At 38.6% G+C, this 19,729-nt stretch overlaps 2 protein-coding genes across 2 annotated transcripts; one reads left to right on the top strand and one right to left on the bottom strand.

The window, feature by feature from the left end:
• Window positions 1-5,148: 5,148 nt before the first annotated feature.
• LOC144649173 (tolloid-like protein 2) lies at window positions 5,149-17,391 on the top strand. The gene is made up of 6 exons (XM_078508626.1): window positions 5,149-5,274; window positions 11,503-11,538; window positions 12,139-12,516; window positions 13,138-13,512; window positions 14,657-15,001; window positions 15,888-17,391. The coding sequence occupies exons 1-6, from the start codon at window positions 5,250-5,252 to the stop codon at window positions 16,079-16,081; spliced, it is 1,353 nt and encodes a 450-aa protein (XP_078364752.1). The 5' UTR covers window positions 5,149-5,249; the 3' UTR covers window positions 16,082-17,391.
• Window positions 17,392-17,406: 15 nt separating this feature from the next.
• LOC144649174 (histamine H2 receptor-like) lies at window positions 17,407-18,635 on the bottom strand. The gene has a single exon (XM_078508627.1). The coding sequence runs from the start codon at window positions 18,605-18,607 to the stop codon at window positions 17,579-17,581; it is 1,029 nt and encodes a 342-aa protein (XP_078364753.1). The 5' UTR covers window positions 18,608-18,635; the 3' UTR covers window positions 17,407-17,578.
• Window positions 18,636-19,729: the final 1,094 nt, after the last annotated feature.

The raw sequence follows: 19,729 nt of genomic DNA, 5'->3' as shown, positions 1-19,729 counted from the left end.
AGAAACACATGCACACAACTCATAGCATCAATCCCGTTGTTTTAGTAGGGGTTTGCAGAACGAACATGTGCTATACTGCAAAAACATCTCCACGCTAAAACAGACCATAGAGTGCTCAAAAAAGCTAGAAATATGCCGTCGAAGAAACACACAAGAGCTTCAAACACAAATTGTTTCGCTCGCTAAACCGTTTAGTTTTATCCGATTTACAAGCGCTTGTTTTACAAGTCCGCGTTCTACAAGTCCGTGCTTAACAAGCCCTCGTTTTACAAGTCCGCGTCTTACAAGTCGGCGTTTTACTAGTCCGCGTTTTACAAGTCCGCGTTTTACTAGTCCGTGTTTTACTAGTCCTCCTTTTACAAGTCCGCGTTTTACCTGAGTCCGCGTTTTACTAGTCCGCGTTTTACAAGTCCGCGTTTTACTAGTCCGCGTTATACTAGTCCTCGTTTTACAAGTCCGCGTTTTACTAGTCCGCGTTTTACTAGTCCAGTCCAGTCCTCGAAATACAGTATGCCAAAACTCCCCGCCCTCTAAAGATAAGTCCTTGACGGTTCTTGTCGTTTTTCGGTGCCTATTCATCTTCGGCATCTTTCTCATCCACCTCTCGTTCTGTCCTGTGTCTGTCATCACACGAAAGAAAAGCTGATTCTCAAAAAATCTGCCACAAAAGGAAATTGACAAAAACAATATGAAAACCATATATCGAAAGTTTCTTATTCTAAAATTTTATCATACGTCTTAATTCAGAGCTACAAAGAAGTTCCTCCTTTTGAGTTATTGATACTGTTCTTACAGTACCTCTTTCCACTAGCGAAATTTTACAAAATTCCTTCGCGGCGAAAAGGTAGCGCGAATCCAGAACAGACTCCAATCGAGAGTGGGTTAATTCTAGATTACTATTATTTAACTATTACAACATTCATTTTTAAAATAGTTTCCCAAGCCGACTAAGCTAACTAAACGTCGAGTGTATCTTTCAGTAAACAAAACATGCCGTTATGACGCCGGAAATCCAGCTCACGCATACTATACCCCGTGACTCACGCAAACCTCCGACTTACGTGCCACTACAGTCATTCCTTTCTAAACATTTTTTTTTTTGACCACCACCGTACCTTTCTACCCAAAAAACTCATGAAACCGCCCGGTTTTAACGTGTTTTAACCTTTCAAAAATTAGAGCGTTCGAAACTAAATAAGATCTGTAATCACAAACAACATACAGCCGTTTACCAGCACTCTTTAAAACTCCTGAAACCCTTCAAAATCAGGCAAAATAAATCTTTGAAATAACCTTTATCAATGTTTCTTATTTTTTATTCAGTTCTATAAAATGCCTTTCATACACTACTGTCAAACAAAAATTTCAATTTCCCCAAAGTTTCAAGACAAAAGAATAACAAATATTTCGTGCACAATGTAATTTGATTAAGCCAATATTATCACGTCTAAAAATACTTCAAGCAATTCAGTGAAAACCCGTTTTTTTTTTCGTATCAACGAAAACCACTTTCGAATAATCAATACATGAAAATAACAATAAGATCAAAAGGAAGAAAGGAACCTTTCTAATTATTTGAAGACTTTCAAAGCCGTGATATTATGCATCCAATCCGCGATAAAATTTAATTACAACAAAATCCAAGTTCTCATTTTGAAGTCCATTTTTTTCAGTTGATACCTTTATCCAACTTGTGAAAAATTCCATTCAAGTTCCTATTAATACTGTACATTCCCAATGTTTTGCTCGGGTCTTCAGAAGCGTCTTACTAACCAAATCTAAAATAATTCCAAAACATGCTGTTCAAACATTCTACTCTTTGTGACAAACGACTTGACGACCAATTGTTCAGAAATGAAAATCGACACAGTTCTTGCTAAATAAAAAAAAGTTTTACGGCGGAGTCAGGCTCAAAAAATATACCGCAAGATCACACCCCCATTCATAGTCAGAAACCAGCAAACCATCTAGTTTGCTAAAAAAAAACACTGCGTGACATCGATGACGTTACCTTTTTCATTTACAAAAATAACTTTAACTTGTCAAAGTAAGTGCAATTTCACAATGGTGAATATCAGAACAGTATGGGGCCCAGTTCTCGGCCGGGTCCAGTTCTCGGCCACTTTGTGTTTAACGCGTTTTTTCACACTCCAGTTGAATTAAAAGAAAAAGGTATTTCCTTCAAACGATAGACTGATTCATGTGCTTTAAGTATCTTGAGTTTGATCGTTCAATTCGATATAGAAAGCTCACACGTCGAGTTAACGCGGAGGTAGGTGAATTTGCATTCCCGAAAAATTTGTTTGTTTACGGCTCCTTAAAATTCATGGATGTAGTTAAATTCGTATTTTATCCAAAAGCCCCCACCATACGAGCTAATTTTTGGCATGTGAAACGTAGAATAATTCAGCTTTCTGCTTTAGTTAACTTTTCGTTGAACCGTTGTATTTTTTGGTCTTAATTTACTTCGAAATTTTTTCTTGCGTCGTTTGCGTATTTGCCAGTTCTCGGCCACCCTGCTCGCTATCACAGCTTAGCGCTTGGTTTTTAATATAATCAGGGGCACCCATAGAATATAGAATATAGTACCCAGAGAATATAGTTCAAAACCACTTAAAGATAGCACCGTTGAACGTATTTTAGTATTTAAACGGTAGATATAGGCATATTTTTATCCCCTAAAATTTTTTTATCTGTTCGGATTTCCTAGCTGAAAGTCTAGTGATCCGAAAGTTATAGGGATCAAAACTTACCTTTTCGAAAAAATTCCAGCCAGAGAAGGGCTCCCGAAAATTCTAGGTGACCTTTTTAGAGTAAAAATCCGTTAAAAATGAATAATTATACCATTTTTTAGATATTCGAAAGTCCTAGGAAAGGCAGGCAAACAAAAAAATTTATAATGAATGTTCCGAAAATTCTAGATCTCAAATCGTCTTCCGAACAGATATTTTAACGAAATATTCCGTTGTGTGCCCCTGTATAATTTCATCTGCTGCTGCCAGAATGAAAGAAATAAATGTTTTAAAAATAAAGTTCAATCTTATCTCTAAGTTTTGAGCTGACTCTTGTCTTGTCTATTATTTCTACAACACCTAAATCTTTCAAGACCTTTTCACTGCAAAATAAACCATCTAAATGCACGGGTCACACAATGCGGTTTTGCCAGAACCTGCACATAGGCAACTAGGCGCGTTAAAATCCTTCTTTTCTAAAGTGAAGCAAAGCCTTAATAAAAATAATTTGGGATCGATATAACATAAATAGGTTTACAGAGTGATTTTATGACTGTGAAAATTAATTGAGCATTTTTTTTACAGATAATTACGCACAAGCTTTTTAGTGGCCGAGAACTGGGCCAAGGTGGCCGAGAACTGGGCCCACAAATGGAGCTTTTATTTTTATTATTGCTCGGGCAAATTAATTTTTGACCGGTCGATAGCTTTACACCAAAAAGCTGAATAATGTAGCTAGCTCTGGGAGAAATTTCAAGTTCCTGCGGTTCTTCTGAGGTAAGAAATACAAGTTTACGTCAAAAGTGGCCGAGAACTGGGCCCCATACTGTACTTTGCCCCGTAAGCTTTTTTCTCTGTCCTTCCGCCGAAGCAAAAAAACACAACCTGATTACACATTAACCCAAAAGTCGACCAAGTGTGCCTGCAACGATTTCCTGTCAAAACTAAAATGAAAACCATTGCGGTATGCGTCACCCGTAGCGGTTTTGTAGCAACCGCAAGCTATCCCCGTCTTTTTGGCCGACAGGAGACTATGCTCTAGAACGACCAAAGGGTAAACTATAAATCGGCCACGCCCGATTAATAACCGGGCGGCTTTCACGGAGGTCTTGGGTAATGTTGAGTCAGCGCTGAGACGCAGGTCTCCGTCAGTCATTGAAACAACCAGAGAATTATTGAGTTAGGTTTCTTTTATTACGTTTTTCCAAACACTCGCTATGAAACTTAATGTTTGCAGAGAAACTACTTCAGTCTATGGATCTAAATGACAAAGGCACAGCTTCATTGCAACCAAGTGTGTCTCTCCCGGGCGTTATAATTTAAAGTTACAAGCAAAAAAGATATAAAAATCCGTATCGCAATTCGTATCAATCTGCGTCGCTTTTGGCCATCCGTACCTTCTTTTGTGTTTGGTGTGTTATTGAAATGTTCCTTCACTATCTTAAGAGATTATTTTTATATTTCACTGAATTTGATGGTCATTTCCCATGCCTAAATTTAGCTAAAATCCGTGATACAGCGGGCCCTTTATGCCCATAAAACATTACAGAAGAACCACTATATTGTCTGCACATTTGCAAATAGGCGTTTCGCTCGAAATGAAAGCTATGTTTAGTTTGTCTACATGTATTTCTTATTTTAAAGTGATTTTCACTGTCACTATATTTGGCGTGCGCGAAGGCGGGGAAAGAAGGGGACCCCAAACCCGGGGAGCGCCGGGACGAGGCAGGTGCGCGAAAGTAACGTGCGCCAGTAAGAGCAAGTGATAAAATAAAAGTAATAAAAGCTGATCTGCGTTCAAGATTTTTCGTAGCCGTCAGCTGTTCAAGCGTATTTTCTTTCATCTTTTGCTATATTAGCTTATATTGCACTGGAAAACCACCATTACATGCATTCGTGACGTAAAAATGTAAAACAAACTTTTTATCTATTGTCAACGACATGTGCTTTTCAAATGTGTTGTTGTAAATACGGTAAGCTAAATAAGAGCCTTGTTTGGGTTTTAAATTAGCCGACATAATAGACTACATAATTTCTCAGTTATTTTGGTTGAAACGCGACGGTGATATCAGGACGGTGATGTCCTTTCGAAGCAACCGGTGTTTCGGAACACATTGTTAAATATCGGGGGAAATTATGTTCCCGAGTGAAGAAACAAAAACATAGATCGTGAAAAGAAACAACAACAAAAAAAAATGAGCTGACAAGCTGCTGTGTCGCTAAAATGAATGTTTTAAATAAATAGGCATAATTAGCGATTACAAAAAGGTAGGAAATGACAGATCTGTCACGTTTCCAAGTGAGAAAACAAATTATCGTGGGTTGAATTGCATTCTGCTGAATATTTATAAGTTAAATGGATAGCAAAAAGAAGACGTGCCTATTTATGCATTATGTGTAAACTTGATAACGTAAAAGATGGGGGACATATTGAAGGCAAGAGATCTTTCATCAGCTTTCTAACAGAGAAACGCCGTTGCATATACTTGGGACCTCACAGCATTTTTATTATTGGGGATGTTGCTTGTTTTCTTTTTGTGTGGTAAGTGAAATTTGGTTTAAAGTCTAATCTAATTTTCTGCTGCTGGAAGAAATATTTATTCATTAGTTACTGCGAGTCAGTCAGATCAGTTACACGAAATTTCTAGCTGGCTTTTTAAGCAAGCAGTAAACAGACTGACCAATTGTGCAGTAAGATATAAGCTCGACTCATCCGGCTTACATCTCGATCGCGTGTTAATTCTTCCGTGATAAATATATTTCGTTTGCAATTTTTTTTAATGCGATATTTGAATTAAACAGTAAAGATACCTGATCGGTTTTGTATAAATATTACGCAGTCACATTTTCATCGCCATTTAGCGACAGTACTTGGAACGGAAATTAAATTTGAGGACTTGGAACGGAAATTAAAACGTACGTTTGATTCTTTTTCGACATTTACTGTTTCGAGGTGATTACCATTTTAGTCATTTTGTGTAAAACTTTGTTCCCGCTGTTTGCCATTAATACTATTAATATCACCTCAACATATGGTATTTATGCACGGAAATTAATAACATGTATCGTTAGGAAATTAACGATACATGTTATTAACGCGAATTTCAAAAATTCGCGTTAATTTTATGTATGATAACTTTTTTACTATAAGCATTTGACCAGAACTTTTCCTAAATTCGCGTTAATTTTATTACGCGTTAATTTTGTTCGCGTTGTTAAATGCCTCGTTATATTCCTATAATAAGATAAATTCCCCTTGTTTGGCGCAATTTTCTATCCCTCTGAGCAAACTGCACTTGTAATATTAAATGATAGCATTGTCCCTTTGCAGACAAACAAACTTTTTTTACTCTTAATAGCACCTTGACCTTTGCTAGACAGAATCAAAGTGCCCGTTGGGCTGTCTCGTGTTTCAGATCAGTAAAGTAGCACCCGTTGCTAACAATCATATAAGCTCAGAAAAACCATCTCCGGATTCTACAATATTAATTCTCAAATTTCATTCTCAAGCATTTGCAACAGCCTGTGCTATACGAGCATCGCACCATGTGCCCTTTCTACACATTCTACTCAAATAGTCAAACCAAGACTGCCCTTCCAAAAACTCAACAAAATCTTCGCAATGATTTCTAAGGTATTCAACAACTACAAAACGCACTATCTAAAACGCACTACGATTTGCTACTTTCATACTTAATTACTTACTTCCCTATTCGCCATCGGCGCTCAGGGCAGCAAATGACTTGCTACCGAGTCAAATATCTGATGACTAACACTTCGAAAAACGAAAACAGTCTCCATTTCCACCACAATCATAGACTGCAGCTAGTCGTATCTTTTGCGAACGCATGTAACGCACTCGGTCTTTGTATAACAGGCCCGTAGGGAGGGGGGTGCGATGGGTGCGTTCGCACCCCCCCCCCCCCCCCCACGAGCCTTGGAAGTCCGCTCATTGTGAAAAAAAAAATATATATATATATATATTAAAATAAATAAATAAATGAATAAATAAATAAATAAATAAATAAATAAATAAATAAATAAAGGGAAATGGTATTTCTGTACTTCGACTATTTACATTCAATATGGTCCTTTGGGTTGAAGATCCACCATTTGAAGATTCGTGTGGTATATTTTAGACCAAATTGTGTGATTATAGGTTAAATTCAACGATACATTCTACCTAATGTCCTTCATAGTCGAACCATTCGAAGTGCCATTCCCAGGCGCTACCAAAAGAGAGGAGACTGGGTACTTGTTGGGCTCGGAAACACCCAAGGACAATACTAAAAGATCAACAAACCGACTCTGGCTGATTTATGTAATAACCATTTTGACACTAAAATGAAGAGACCTATCTTTTTCCTGTTTTCCTTCTATGTGCTGCTGTCATTTTTAGCTAAATAAATTGTAAACTACGTTTTTGAGGTTCTGTTTCGAAAAATGTGATTTGAATTTAAAAATGTACTAGAATTATTGTCGTCGTTTTCTTCACTTTTACCTGCCTTTTCTCCTAACAAACTGTCTTCAAAACGCACGAAATGCCTATTTTTTCAAAATTTCCTGGGAGAGGATACCCCCAGACCCCTCCCCCCTACATTAACGCGCCTGCGGCGCTCAAGATTTCGTGCCACAGTCGCTCATACACACCTCCCATGAAAAATCCTGGTTACGGGCCTGTATAATATCTTAGTACGACAGCGAGAGGTCTGGCGCCAATGTAAAACTGTGAGTGGGACTGGGGAGAGACGCTAAAAGTTTTTTCTCGCCTCGCAGGCTCACAACGTTCGGCGCATTGCGCCTTTCAACGACTTAAGAGAACAAACGACTGTTTTGCAGTCTACCACAATCACAAGGAACAAGACCAACTGCACGTAACCTATTTCTAAGTTGTGAAAACGAAGTACAATCATAACATTCCCTGTTATTCACCGTCATGTTTTCACCGAAATTAACAATAGGCCATAGGACCAGGAATCTTTCCAATACACCACACATAAATAACATTTTATAATATACAGAAAATTTTTTATCATAACTAAATTTCCAAAACCTATATGCATTATTCCAGAATGAAGAAAATATAAAACTTCTATATTTTCCCCCTTCCCATCACCCACCACTCGCGCTTCGCGCTCGCTCAAAATCCCTGCCTCTTTCCAAAACTCTCCAAAATCCGCGCGGCCTTGGAAAAGCCTGTGAAGGAGGCAGACGCATTCTGATTAGGTTAGAATGGGTCATCTTTCATCAGCCCCTTGAAATTGCCTGGATGGGGGAAGGGATATGGGACGGAGATAATGTAATCTCTGGTTTTTCTTTCTACGTCATCTGCCACTTGACATTAATTGCTCAGATAAGGCAGGAATGATGGCGAAGAGGGATTTTAACTACATACGTAATACGCATTTTGCATGGGTCTAACTCGATAATGAATCCTCACTTAGACAACAAAACAAAATAGAACCGGGCAATAAGAAATGACTAGTACAAGATATAAACGAAAGAGACAAGTTATATTTTACGAGTTTTTAGTATTAGAAAGAAAACAGACATTTGCTTAGATGATATCGGGAACAGGAATTTTGTTTACCTTAGCGTAATACGCATTTTTTCATTTTGTATGAACCATTTAACTCAACAAGAAATCCTCTCTTAGACCACAGAGCAAAATAGAACCAGACAATTAGAAAGGGCTTGTACAAGATATAAGTTAAAGAGACAAGTTATATTTTATGCGGTTTAGTGTAAGAAAGGAAACAGACATCAAAGCGGTGTAAATAAGCAAGCAGCCTTTGACCTTACTGGCGGCAAAGTATCGTATTCGTATATCGGTTGTCACGCAAAAAAGGAAATAACGCTACTAGGCACGTCTATAAAGCCACAGGGCTTCTTGTTTGTGTCTTTCTTTAATACTGCGACGAGTTGACCTTTAGCATGTGTCTTAGTGAATGGGGGAATTCAGGGAATTTTGAACTGTTTTCCAAAATGGTTTAGTGTAATACTCGAATTGAACACACGCAAGGAAAAAAATGTCCAAGGGATCTACAAGTTGTTTTTTAACTAGTTTAATCAGCGCAAATTTCAACTTGCACCAGCTAGTAAAGGCACACATCTGGTTCGACTATTACGGTCTATTACATCTTTGAAATCCGAATCTAAAAGATTGGAACGACAAAAAAAGTTTTTTTTTTTCTGACATATTGTCGACATACCTACAGTTCTGTATTATTCTGTAAGGAGCAATCCTGTTTAAGAACAAAGCCGAAGATGAGATACCACATCAATATTTCTGTTTGCGTGATAACTTCACTTAATATTCTCCTTTTGACACATTATTTGACATATCTGAAAACTGCTCTGACGTCAACAACCCTTTACCCTAACACGCGCCAAAATGGTTTTCTTGTAACGCAAACAGAAATTTGACAACAGCTTTATCTTCTAATTCATACTTTAACAATACCCACCGCAAATATAATATCAAAACACAAACCTACCGTAAAGATAAATTCATTTTCCATGTAAAAAACTACCTATTTAAGCAACATATGTGAGATAAAATCTCCTTATCAGATTTGGCGGTATTACTAAAGATAGTACTTCATGTAATATATTACATTATACACATACCTCATAATGCAAACATTTACACTATATGTCTCACACGCGTAAATAAGCACTTTAAAACTCGACAAGAGAAAACGCGCAATACGAAGAACAGCATCCCGGTGCATCTTATCAGCAAAATGTATCTATGTAAATATGGCTATTTCTTACCTTGTTTCCTTGCTACTTTATCACTTCGTTACCTTACGAGAGGTCTTACACAAAGCACTATTGTGAGCTACCAAGTCTACTCGGATAATCTCGTGTTACGTCACGGTCACGTCGTTCACGACGTGACCGCGACGTAACACGAGACAAAAACTGACCGCCTTTAGGAAGGGGCTACTGTTGCCAAGAAATTCATGCTAATAAAAATAATCAATTTGAATTTAAATGTCAGATGCCACCTGGTGGCCTCGCGTGTGGGCAGCGTTACCACGCAACGCTTCTAGCAAGTGAATGAATGGGACAGTTTAAAATTTCTCAAGAAATAATTGTGTGCGTTTCTGAATCAAAACTTGACGATATTAGTTGTCTTAAAACATTGTTTTCATTTTGAATGCATGGGGCGCAATTTTTCGCTTCTACAGGAAATTCTGTTGCGATAAAAAACAGGAAAATTCTGTTGCGATAAAAAAAGATTTATAAAGCGAATGAATAAGACAGTTTGAAATTTCTCAAGAAATAATTATGTGCGTTTCTGAATCAAAACTTGACGATATTAGTTGATTTCCAATTAACAACACATTGTTTTCATTTTGAATGCATGGCGCGCAATTTTTCGCTTCTACATAAAAATTCTGTTGCGATAATAAGAGATGTATAAAGCAACTTTTCATATGATTGAAAAGAGTTTGGGTATCGCCCTCGCAAGGACTCACATGAATGGCTCTCTTCCATTGGAACAATAAAATAAAAACAAAAAAACAGGAACAATGCTCCTAGCCTTTCAAACAATAACAACTACTAGAGGACCAGTAGAATAACAAACTTTTGAGAGCTGGTACAACAGATTGAAAAAGAGTTGTAGGATTTTTACTCTGGTCAATACTTGGACTGGGCAATAAATACATCTTATTACACGAATGAAAAAGATTTTTAGTATAAGTGAAACACGAAAAAATAAAATAAAAAGAGTATTCTGACACGAGGAACTTTCAGGTGCTTCGAGCGCAAAATGTAAGTGTAAAAAGAGGGTACCAAAGGGGGGTTCGTGATCCCGTTTCACGCACAATTTTTAACCAAATTCACGTGTCACGTATACTTGAAACAGCAGAATTCACGGATCACGTTTCTTTTCTAACTTTTTTTCACGCGTCACAGTCTAATTTTTGCCCTATTTTCACGCGTCACGGACTAATTTTTCCCTTTTCACATGTCACGCATAAACCCTTTGCCCCCCTCTAAAAATGTTGTGCAGTTAGCTTCGAGATAGCTAGTTCACAGGCATGCCACTGAAACAGAGGAAACAAACATTTCCTATGCGAATCAAGTTCATTTTTTTTACATTTTTAAGCCATTACAATGCAGAATTCGTGCAGGATCATTCGGGACATTACCCGCTCCAATATTAATACTTAGAAAATATTGGACATGCAATGGAACAATCTGATTGGGTGATTTTAGTTATTGGCGCTCTGGCTACCTCAATCGTGTAGCATAAACCATCCTTTTTTGGTTGATTTTTTTAGGTACTGGTCCCGACCCCTTAGTTGTCTTTTTAGTCGTGTTGCATTTAAGTAGTAGATAACCCCAATATGAGCGGGAGAGAAATCTGTATGGGCGGTTACAATGGCGGACCGATAGGCGAGCCATTGTAAACGCCCATACAGATCGGACGCGAATATTTTATTCTACTTGTGAAATGAAAACAATAAATTGAATGCAAAGTATTGTTATGCGAATCAGTAGAGATCTGTATCAAAAGTTAAGGAATACGAATTAGCTGAGCAGGAGTCTGTATCAAAAGTTAATGAATACGAATTAGCTGAGCAGGAGTCTGTATCAAAAGGTAATTCTATTGTTTGATTTGTATTGGGGTTTACAGTTGTGTACATGTGGTCTGAATAGTGTGCTGGGATTGGTTTGCACCCTCATGAATAATTAATGAATTTTACAAATAGTAATACATGTAACAGTAACTTGTGTCTTTATCATCATCTAGGATTTTGTCTGCTGTTCAAGGCACTGAAGACTGAAGGTAAAATTTAGAGAATTACTCATGCTTGTCATACACGTACGAAAACAGAGGGGTCTAAAGGAGTAAATAGGAACGGGGATTTGCCTAATTTTTCTGGGAAACTAAGAATTGGGCCTCCGGGAATCACAAAGGGGGGGGGGGGGAATATAAAAAAAGGGGTGTAAGAAGAAAAAATAAAAAAAAAATTTTATAAAAAAAAAAAAAAAGATGGGCCCCCGGGAAACACAAACAACAAACGGGAATGGTACAGGGATCTGGAAGGGGTAAAATGGGAATCAGGAGAACTGAGATTTGCCAATTTTTTACTGGAAAAATAGGATTTTAGACCAGAAATCACAAAAATGGAAAAAAGGGGAGGGGTGGGAAAAAGGGAAGGGATTAGACAGACCCGTACCCCCATCTCCCCCCCAGGCCATCAAAAAATTTGCGGAAGTACGGACCTCATATTGTTGTCTTTTGTTGATATCTTTTTGTGGACAGATCAGTTAATAAAAACATTCAGGAGATAATCACTAAAGCGCTTTTAAAGTCTTTCTTTTTTAGTCTGATCTAATGTCAAGCTGAACCGATGTCAATGAAACATTTTTGTTGTTGTTTCAGCGACCATGGGAACGTGTGAGACTCCAGGAGCAAACCGCATTGTCCACCTAACAAAAGAAACAGGCAAACTTGAAATGTTGAATTCTTCATCGTCTTCAAAACAAGTGAAGTGTATCACTTGGATCATAACAGTAGCAGAGGGACACCTCGTGAAGTTAAAAATAATAACTTTCTGGTATAGGCCCGCGTGTACAAATTCTACTCTTCAAATTCGTGATGGTCGAAATTCTTCAGGTGACGCATATGAGTCGTTATGTGGTCTGGGTAGAAATATTGCAACCCTCTTTTCCAGCGGTCGTCACCTTTGGGTTCAGCTCATGCAGTCTTTAAATGACAACGAGGCTGAAATCTATGCTGTGTTTAAAGCTGTTAAGCAGTGTAAGTGTTAAAGACACTTTAAGATCTGTCAACTGTATTATGCTAGAATTTTCATCTAGGAGCATAAACAAAAAGCTGCTAATTAAGAAATTGCCTTGCTCGATAGAGCGGTTTTCAATTGAGTGTCGTAAAACCAAAACCAAAGCAACCACTCCGCACAATGGACGCAAACTATCCAGTTAACCAATCAAAACTCGAAGCAAATACATGTAGCCGGCACGAAGCGCGGGAAATCGTGTGTGGGTGAGTCACGATTGGTTTTGGTTTCATTTCTGATTGGTTGAGAAAGTGGCGCGAGTTTTTTTAAACAATCGCTAAGTGTAGTAATGCAAAACCAAAGCAAACGCGAATTACTTTCGACGCTCAAGTGAAAACTGTTCTAAAGACATGTCAACTGAAATTTAAAAATTTCCCGTTAACCTGTTTGGCACTGAATCAGGGGGGTTTAACTTAAAGCCTTATTATACTCATTTTAGAATCCCCCCCGGATAATTACTGTACAGTCCCTAAGTGAGACGACGGACATCCCTTTCATTTCATAGGAGACCCCCTTCCCTCGAGCAAACATAAAAAAACAACCATAACCATCATGTGCTAACTTCCCTTTTTTTCTATTTTTAGCGGCCGTGGGATTGTGCAGAGGCCCACAAGCTAATGTCATCGCTCTAACTAACCAGACGGGGAGTTTTTTCTCGCCACTGTTTCCAAGTGACTTCCCCGCCGGCACTCAGTGTACGTGGGTGATTACAGTACCTGAAGGACACTTCGTGAAGCTCAGCATAAAGTCCTTCCTGCTGGATCGTTCTTGTTCCTATTCATTTCTTCGTATTTGGGATGGGCAGAATTCAACGAGTGATTTGCTTAACACGTTCTGCGGTGAGGAGTTTGAGGCCTCGGTGTTTTCTAGTGGTCGGCATCTTCGGGTTCATCTCGACTCAAGCTTCACTAATTATCATGCACCTGGATTTTATGCAGTTTATGAAACAGTAAAGCAAGGTATAATTCATATAATCTGATTTATTAAAAACTAGCCGTGGTATACTGCAATTCCTGAGTTCTGATTGGTTTACAGGCCATGGTATATGAATCTGCTCATATACCATGGACCACAAATATGGTCGGTGTACGCGTCAGCAAGAACAGCCGAGGAGCTCAAATGTCAAATTCTCTGGGTGTTTTTAATAAACCAATTATTCCACTCGCGCTTGGTGTATATGCCGATAGCTATAGCCAACTCGGTGCTACGCGCCTCGTTGGCTATCTACCATCAGATCTCATATCCAACGCGCGCTCGTGGAATTATCATGACTGTTAACTATAAACTGCAAGTTCTTCTGCCTAACGTCCCTTTGTTTTTGCGAAGTATAACAATTTAATACGTGAAAAAGCATCATCCACGGGAACTGATCTTCTCTTTATTGTACAAGGGAGGGAGGCAGTGGCCTAATGTTAAATGCGCTGGACTTTGAATCGAGAGGTCTGGGTGCGAACCCTCAGCCGAATAATAATAATAATAATAATAATAATAATAATAATAATAATAATAATAATAATAATCATTTGTATAGCGCCCTTTCCATACGTTCAAGGGCGCTTGACAATGTTAAAAAGTAAAATATTAATTAAATAAATTACAATGAGTTAAAAATAAAAATAAAATATGATTACCGGGTAATATAAAAAGGCCTCTCTAAGTCTTGATAATTTTAAAAAGTAAAATATTAATTAAGTAATTTACAATTTATTTTGGATTAAAAAATAAAATATGATTAATATAAAAAGGCCTCTCTTAAAAGCAATGTTTTAAGTTCTTTTTTAAAAACGTCAAGTGATTTAATAAGTTTAAGCTTCTTTGGAAGCGCATTTGTGTTGCATTTGTAGGCAAGACACTTTATGTACTCTCATTGTACTTCTCTCTATCCAGGTGCACAAATGGGTACTAGCGAAATCAATAAATGTTGGGGGGAGGGCAGTGGGGTAACCTTGCGATGGACTAGTTTCCAATCTAGTGGGGGAGGGGTAGAATACTCCTAGTAGCTTCACGCCACCGGATATAAGCATAGGGCTTGACGAACCACTTGGAGTCGAACACAGGCATTACCTCATTTTATACTTATGATTTATCTTGAATTATGTTTAGTACCAGCTCCGTTCGCCTGCACCGCCGCCCTCCACAGTATTACATTAAAGTCGCAATCTGGAACCTTGGCCAGTTATAATTACCCTCTACCTTATGACGATGCCATCGAGTGCACCTGGCGATTCGATGTGGATTCTGATTACAAAATTGAACTGTCGTTCGACGTCTTCAATCTGTCCTTCTCCCTTGAGTGCTCTGTTGACTATTTGGAGATTGATCAAGCGAGGTATTGTGGGTCAGAGAAACCTGCACCCATCACCTTAGACAGCAGTGACATGCGTATTAAGTTCAAGTCAAGCGGGAAAACCAAATACCCGGGCTTCAAGGCGAGCTACGAAACAAAGAGTTAGTATGAATACATTCAAACCTAACGTAAATATGCATACACACGTCCCTTGCGCTGTCCTCTGATGGTTTAGCCCTTGTGCAGGCTTTGTCAATCTTCATTAGGGACTGACCATTATTTTTTTGGAGGGGGGGGCCTAAAAGACAAAATAAATTGTTTGCAAACACGATACGTATAACAAAAAATAGTGAATTTCGAAAAAATTACAGAGGTGATAAACTAAAAAAAAAGTTTGCAAGGAAACTTTTTCATCCCCCCCTCCCCCTCCAAGAAAATAATGGTCCGTCCCTTACGGGGGTGGGGTTAGTGAAAGGGGGTCAAACAACCTTTTTTTTATATTTAGGCAAATGCTACCAACCTTTGTGACTTTTACTATCGAAAATTTATCTCACTATTAATGGTACTTTATCAATGAGCATGTTTTCTTTCAAATTATAAAATTTTCTGGTTTTCCGGGAAAATATGTAACCTTTTTGCAGCACCATTTACATTTTAAGATCATTTTAACATCCGTTTGTTGGTTTCGATTATTTTTGAGTTAGTTTTGGTGGTTTTTCTGATGTCACGGAAAAATTAAGAAATCCAAGATGGTGGCTGTTTGCAAATCATGACGTAATTTCCACGTCATATGACGTCATCATGTCTTGTATCAGTGTGTACCGGTATTTGGCTTCAATGAAAACATTTTTATACGTATCACACACCCATTGTCTTCAATGTTTCTGGAGCTACGGAGCGGGGGGGGGGGGGGCGAGGGGAAGGGGAGGGAAAGGGCGAAAAAAACAAGGTGCATGACGAAGATTAGAGAAGATTAAAATGGACTGTTGAACAATATTTTTTAAGATATACAATCCGTAAAATAACTCGTTTGATATTTCACACCAGGAACAACCACAGCAATTCTGAAGATTGTGGGAATTTGTGTCGGGGTTACACTGATTGCTTTGTGCGTAGTTAGCAAGTTCTGCTACAGATGCTGCAAGTCTGGCCATCAAACTGAACTTGGTTTTGGTCAGATTAGAAATGTGGATACCGAGACTGAAGAGATTAATTCACAGGAACAAAACACCATGGTGTAACTTACAGGGTTCAAAATAGCAGCCGCCGGATTCCGGCGGAAGAACCTATTTGCTTCTAAACCAGGCTAATAAGGGAAAAAAGTCACATTGCTCCATTCCATTCTCTTGCTTTGACGTAAAACACTCTTAGTCTATCAACTTGTAAAACTTACAAATGGTTGACGGACTTTGAAATTGCCCTACAATGCATTGCAAAACTTAGAGCATTGGGTACGTGATGTATGCATATGGACTGTGTCCCTTGAAATGCATGGCTATCAAAAGCTTGCTTGACAGCCGGGAAAAAAATCAGTCTTGACAAAAAAAAGCCTCCAAATTCAGGCTAAAAGCTGTGATTTTATTTTCAACCCTGTCTTAGCTAATCGTTAAACCTTGTATAAATACCGAAGAATTCCGAAAATATGCCCTGCGCTTTTTTACTTAACGTAAGCCGGGGATGGCTTATATAGACGTCTACATACGGCGGCGGGGAGGGGGCATCGTTGGTTTCTGCTTGAACGGGATACTGTGACTGAAGTGTTTTGGTGCATAAAGAATAGCACATGGCAAAACTCTTATCGACAGTCGCTCTGACAATGCTCTAACAACGAAAACTACAAAACAAGCCCTAATATAGGGGTTTATTATCGGAAAAAAGTTGTATCTTTCTTTTAGAGCTATAACTAAGTATAAGAGCAAAGGGAATTTTCAGTATGGAGTCAAAGGCATCTTGAAAACCAGTTAAGTTTTAATAGCGTTATCTAACGAATCAATAATCCTTCATCACGTGACTATATAAGACTAATGAGCGTCAGGTACACGTGGTTATGCGACTTTGTACAGAGTTGTAAATAGTCTTCTCTTTATATTTAAAGAGAAAATTTTGAAATTAAAAAAATTGTATATTTATAAATCAATATATTTCTTAATTTATTGTTAATTTACTATAGTTGATTTTTTTTTTTATTTTCTTAAATTACCTTAACAAGCTTAAAACGCACTGAATACCATACTGGCACTTTTTTACACAAAAGAGCTTACAATCGTAGTGGCTTAGCTAGCAATAAAAGCAAATCATATGGAAGAGCCACGAGTCTCAAACGTCTGGTTTTCTACATTTTCTTTTATAAACAATTTTTAAACAACTAAACAATTTTTGAAGTAATTAAATTACTCGAACAACTGCTCTACATAGTTGTTTTTAGCTTTCTGCTTCATGTACATTTAATTTTGTTTTGTTATTTTAGTTGTTGTTGTTGTTGTTGCTGTTGTTGTTATAGTTGTTGTTGTTGTTGCTGTTTGCTAATGTTTTTGTCGTTGTCTGGTTGTACTAAGCCACTCGGTACCAGTTTGTTGTTTGTGCCTTGCTTTTAGATTCATTTGGCGAAGATTAAGATTAATATGTGAATGATGAGTTCAAAGTTGGAATTTTAATCTTCCATAATGCACAAGTCACCCGCAAGATCTGGGAACGAGATTAGTCGTGACGTAGCGTTACGATCTTCCTCGTCTCAAAATTCATCCAATCGTAGAGAGTTCTTGTTCGAACGGGAAGCTTGTTGCAAACAGCGAAGATTGAGTGGAACTGAGATGATCATGTGGTGATTTAACGTCCGCGCATTCAGGCCTCACTGCACCACGTTTTCTGCATACAATGCGACGAATGAGCTGGCTTATGGCCTCCCTGAACCCAGACAGCCTCAGGGCATACACGAATGGATTGATCAAGGAATTTAGCGTGATTAAAACAAAGTGCATGTCCCTTAACCAATGAATGACCTCGCAGCTGCAGATGCTGCACATATTCATGAGGTAAATCATAATACACGCTGGAGCGTAGCATGCTAGGAAGGCCAGTAACATCGTTAGGTGAGTCTTAGTCAGTTTTCTCTCCCACAGCATGTTTCGTTCCTCTGCTTTCCTTCGTTCAGCATCGCCCTGATGTAAGTTGTTCATCTCTTTGACGTTCTGTTTCACAGCCAGAAATATACGCACATACGTGAAGGTCAAGATGAAAATCGCGCAGAACAGCGTCAAAGTGGCGAAGATAAAAGCGTACGTGACAAAGCCAGTGACAAACAACAAGCCGCTGCTAGAAATTGACAACACCCAGATGACGATAGAGGCTTGTAGCACGCGTGTGTTGGTCATGTAAGCGCGGTACCACATGGGTGATGTAATAGCCAGGTACCGGTCAACTGTGAGAATGCACAGACTGAGTAGGGAGGCGGTGCAACACATGAAATAGACAAACTGTGACAGCCACGAGTAGCTGATTGACAGGCCATGCGCCTCCCTCCAGTGCGTGTACATTGACAAGGGCTCGACCATGGCACCCACGATTAGATCAGTGATGGCCAAGTTTAGAATGAGCAGAATGTAAGGAGTGCGGCGAAGATTCTTGTTAGGATCCAACAGAACTGACAGGATAATCAGCAGATTACCAGGAACTGTGAAAATGCAAAACACTGCAGCTGTGGACAGAGTGGTCAGGGACACTTCCCTTGGCGCCCAGACTCCTTTGCAGTGGTTCGCTCCCAGACCCATTTAGTTTTCACGGACCAGGTATTTGGGTTTCCTTAAAAGTTTGTATCCTTTCGCTTGAATCGCTGTAAAAAGTGAAAAACCTAATTATACTCCGTTCATTAAGTTTTTAATTAATGAGAAAAAAGTGGAAAAGAGTGGAATAGCGAAAAGGTGAGCCTTTTTGTTGTTTAATCGGCCTACTCTCAACCGGCATGTCGTTTGCTTTCAGGTCAAAGAAAACTTATTGTGCTTTTAGTGATCCAATTATCTTTTCTTGACCTTAACATACGCCTAGTAATGCAATAGCTTGAATGACTTCAATATTCAAGCCAGTCACAAGAGATTCCAACTAAAGTGATTTGACAGGAAAACCTTTAGACCGAACACTAACGGAAAACAATAACTGATTTACTGTTTCACTAATAGATGTAATTTACAGCTTGTTTCTTGCGTCTTCATAACAAGTGATGACGTTTGCTACGCTTTGCTATCTTGAATTTGGACGAAGCCAAAAGATGCTTTTAAAGAAACATCCGGCCTTTCGTTGACTAAAATACGCTGTAGCCCACGCGATAGAACGTAACGCTTTGGATTAACGAACACGGCTACTCGGAAAAAAGACTTCTTGGCTGACGTCTTCAGTTTTGCATGAGTCTAACCACTGTAATGCTATCACTCTCGTTTAAAATGTATACCTTATTATTATGAAAACTAAACTGTATTTTAATATTGAAAAAAAAAATTAGACTCTATCATAGTTTACAAATGTCATCGATAGATAGGAAGTATCCATAACGACAATTGGCACAATTGTGTAAATTACAACGCGAGTTTCTCTTAGCCTTGATAGAAGAATTTTTACAGATTTTAAAAGTAAAATTTCGAAAAGGGTGCGTTTTTGGTCCAAACCGAACCAGTAATTGTAAATTTACTCCAATAATATAATACCTCATTATTTTTACGTGTACACGCATGCCCGTCTTACACTGGCCACCGACAGTATAAAAAAGTTTGCTGCGGAAACGTTGTTGAGCGACTGCCGTATTAGCCTGCGTAGCGGCGTCTGTGTAGTTTTCAGCGCGTTTAAAGAGTGCGCGATCTCGAGGGCTGGCTCTCTCGCGCCTTTCGCGTTTCTCCCTCGCG

The sequence above is a fragment of the Oculina patagonica genome, chromosome 4 (assembly GCF_052425735.1).
Source record: "Oculina patagonica isolate OP01 chromosome 4, crgOcupat, whole genome shotgun sequence".
NCBI classification, from domain to species: domain Eukaryota; kingdom Metazoa; phylum Cnidaria; class Anthozoa; order Scleractinia; family Oculinidae; genus Oculina; species Oculina patagonica.
Note: the sequence above shows the minus strand (reverse complement) of the source record. Positions and strands in the feature narration are given on the sequence as shown.